The sequence below is a fragment of the Sylvia atricapilla genome, chromosome 18 (assembly GCF_009819655.1).
Source record: "Sylvia atricapilla isolate bSylAtr1 chromosome 18, bSylAtr1.pri, whole genome shotgun sequence".
NCBI lineage: Eukaryota > Metazoa > Chordata > Aves > Passeriformes > Sylviidae > Sylvia > Sylvia atricapilla.
In genome coordinates this window covers 5,457,483-5,461,065 of record NC_089157.1, presented here as the reverse complement: position 1 = coordinate 5,461,065, position 3,583 = coordinate 5,457,483, and the positions used below count along the sequence as shown (strand labels likewise).

General features: G+C 45.1%; 1 protein-coding gene across 1 annotated transcript; it reads left to right on the top strand.

The window, feature by feature from the left end:
- The first annotated feature begins 1,693 nt into the window (after positions 1 to 1,693).
- Positions 1,694 to 3,583, top strand: LOC136369343 (myosin-7-like). Its single transcript, XM_066332127.1, has 5 exons — positions 1,694 to 2,418; positions 2,507 to 2,611; positions 2,687 to 2,782; positions 2,903 to 3,040; positions 3,470 to 3,583. The coding sequence occupies exons 1-5, from the start codon at positions 2,257 to 2,259 to the stop codon at positions 3,491 to 3,493; spliced, it is 525 nt and encodes a 174-aa protein (XP_066188224.1). The 5' UTR covers positions 1,694 to 2,256; the 3' UTR covers positions 3,494 to 3,583.

Genomic DNA, 3,583 nt, shown 5'->3' with positions numbered 1-3,583 from the left:
TGTGACCAATTTGACCACTTTTATCCTGAACTTAAAACCTAGAGGTTTGACAGGCTTTTTGCTTCCCCAAGGGATGAATTCTGTTTCAGCTCCTGTAGCCTGGAAGCAGCACATTCTCAGGACACCAGCTGCACCTTGTTCTCAGCAGATCATGACACAGTGCTGTGCTTCAGGATGCAATCCAAATGCTGCTGTGCTCCCATGCCTTGTCACTGACCCTAGCCCACCATGTCAAATGACTGCTTACTCAGTGCATACTCTGCTTCATGAACCTGCAGAAAAACAGCAGTTCTTCTGTTTAGGAGGAGCTGTGCAAAATCTACAGAAATTAACAACTTCTAGGCAAGTCTAGTAACCCTTACCAGAATGCCATTATTCATTCCAAAGTATCCAGCCATCAACATGGCATTGTCATGTCATCCTCCCAGCCCTCCTGCCCGCTTTTGGTACAAGGTTTGCTGTTTGCTCTTGCCCCAGCTACACAATCTCTGGTTCTTTGAGACTCCAAGCACCGTGGGCAGAGCACAGAGCCCCTGCAAGGCTCTGCATGGACGTGGCTTTAGCAGGATAATTCCTACCTTCACTGCACCAGCTCCTTTCTGCTGGCAGTGCAGCTTTTTCCCATTTCATAAAGTGGAATTCACTTTTGGTTTGCGTTGGCTCTGACTCACAACAAGGTTGGCTGAATGGCAGGTTCCAAAGCCTGGCTTTCCCACCTGGCACCTGGAGTCCCCAGGCTGACATATCCAGGATGATGGTGCCTCTGTTGGCATAACACACCATGCACATAGATCTGGATCATTTGGAGTGGAGGATCCTGAAAGCATGAGGGCAGGTTTGGGCTCAGGGCCTGCTGGTAGCAATGCAAATAAAACAGATTGAAAGAAATGCATGAAAGAAATGCACATGGGGCCATGGGGCACAAACGCTCTCAACCCAAGTTTCTATAAAGAAGCTTGGCCTGTGCTGAGCCATGATGGTCCAGGGCAGCATGAGAGTGAGCACTGCAGTGCTGAGGATCCCCAGAGAAGAACACAGCCCTGTCCAACATCCCAGCCACAGAGCCTGGAGATCACTCATGCAGTAGCCCTTGGCCCAGTCAGGACAGGATCAGATGTGAAGAACATGTTCTACTCTGCAGCTGAGAGCCATAGGACTCAATCTACTCATGATTTTTGATACAGAGGATCAAATCACAATCTTACATAAATCATGTGGAACTAAAATAGAAACAACTTGCTCATTAAAAGAAAAGAATAATTAAATAAAATCTCAAAATCATTAGGATTGGAAGAGACCTCTGCAGATCATCTACTCCAACCCCTCTGACCAGAAAGGATCACCTGCAGCAGGTGACACAGGAACAGGTCCAGACAGGCTTGGAATGTCTCCAGAGGGAGATTCCATGCCCTCCCTGGACAGCTCTTGCATGCTCTGCCACTCTCCATGGAAAGAAACTCTTCCTCAGGTTGAGGTGGTGTTGTGTTTTAAAGACTTCTATTTTGTTTGAATAAAAGAGAAGGAAAACATTACAATGAATTATACGCACATATGCATATATATTTATATAAAACTTCTGGTGGTCACATTTTTCAATTTAGACCTTTTCAGATATTTTGCTGCCAAAGCAATTTGTTGAATTCTACATTAATTATAATTATGTATTAATAGTATTAATTATAATGTTACTAAGTATTTCACCAAAGAGCTTAATTACGTTGTGTAGGAATCCAACATTTGAGAGCAAAAAAAGTCTTAGTTGGTCTTAAATGACACAGAATGTTTTAAACGATTTTGTGCCTTTGTGGCACTACCCTCCAGGAAGTTGTGGCAGTAGCAGGGCAAGCCCTAAAGCACAGCACTCAGCACAGCCAGATGTGTTGGCACAGAAGCCTTTCAGCTGTTCCATGTCCTGTTGCCAGACTCTGCCGTTGCTGTGGCTGTTTTCCCCCTGGCACCCAGCTGTTGGTGAGGTCACAGTGGGACCGTGCAGTGGCACAGAGCATTCTGCCCCCTTCTGTCACTCCAGCTCTGTGTGCAGTAAGGCAGACTTTTCCCACCCTTTTCACTACTATTTCATGTCATGTTTTTTGCCATTATCAAGTAATGGAAAAAAAAAAAATCCAAGACAGGGAGTGAGGTGGCAGGGATGGTCAGCAGGACACAGGAGTTAATCTCCTGCACTGGTGCACAGTATGTGCTGTTCTTTCACATTTTTCCAGCTTCTTGTGTCATCTCCCTTCCAAGGCAGCCAGGATGGCAGAAGAGCTGAAGAAGGAGCAGGACACCAGTGCCCACCTGGAGAGGATGAAGAATAATCTGGACCAGATGATGAATGGCCTGCAGCACAGTCTAGATGAGGCTGAGGAGCTGGCACAGAGGGCAGGGAAGAAGCAGATGCAGAAGCTGGTGGCCAGGGTGGGTACCAGCACTGAACATGGGTGTCTGAAACATCTTCTCCAAGTGTGGTGTGAGGGCTTAAGCCAATTGTTGATTAATTCCCCAGATCCGAGAATTAGAAGCTGAACTGAAAGGAGAACATGAACAATCCTCAGAGGATCTGCAAACCAACTGCAAATCTGAATGGCGTTTGAAAGCGCTCATTTTTCATGTGCGTAAAAAACAGAAAGCAATTCCGATGGTTTTTTTCCCCAAGGACATAAAATTCCACGTTCTCTTTCCATAGTGTCAGGAACAAACGAGGAACCTGATTAAGTTAAAAGATCTGATAGATGAACTGGAGGTGAAAATCAAATCCTACAGAAGACAAGCTGAGGAAACTGTGAGTCACTAAAACAAAGCAAATATTTATCAGTTCATAGGACTGTCAGTTTAAAAGTTGGCTCTGTGCCCCAGAATGTTGACAGATACCAGTTATAAACTTTTTGTTATGAAATTTCAGGGTGAACAAGCCAATATTGATCTCTCCATATTGACAAATGCATTGCATGGGATAGGTGAGGCCCTGGAAAGGGCAGATACTGCTGAGAGGCAAGTAAATAAACTCAGAGCTAAGGCCCAAGGATACCTTGCTACAAAGGTAAGGCTTTACTGCAGGTGTGCTCTTTGCTCCAATGCGACTAGCAGCAGATTTGTGCCTTGCCAGTGGTACAGGCATCATTTGGAAAGGACAGCTCTGGAAGGAAGGGGCTTTTAAAGACAAGCTGAGTGGGTTGGGGTTGTTCAGCCTGAGGAAGAGAAGGCTCTGAGCAGACTTTATTCTGGCCCCCTTGAATTGGTCTTGTAAGAAAGACAGCACAGGACTCCTTGCAAGGACTTTTAGTGACAGGGCAAGGAGTGATGGTTTTAAACTGAAACAGCAAATGTTTTTGTTGACCATAAGGAAGAAATAGGTATAATGAGAGTGGTGAGACACTGGCACAGGTTGCCCAGAAACGTGGTTTGTTATTTTAGGGATCCAAAGACTCATCTTGGCATATGTAGACTAATCAAAGCCTCTCCTTTCTAGGTGGTGTCAGAAACTGAAAAATGAGCTTCCTCTGGGATAACCAGAACTTCCACAAAGTATTTCTCCAGCTGTGGAAGTCATTTTCCCTTCGTTTATGAATACAAACATTTTCTG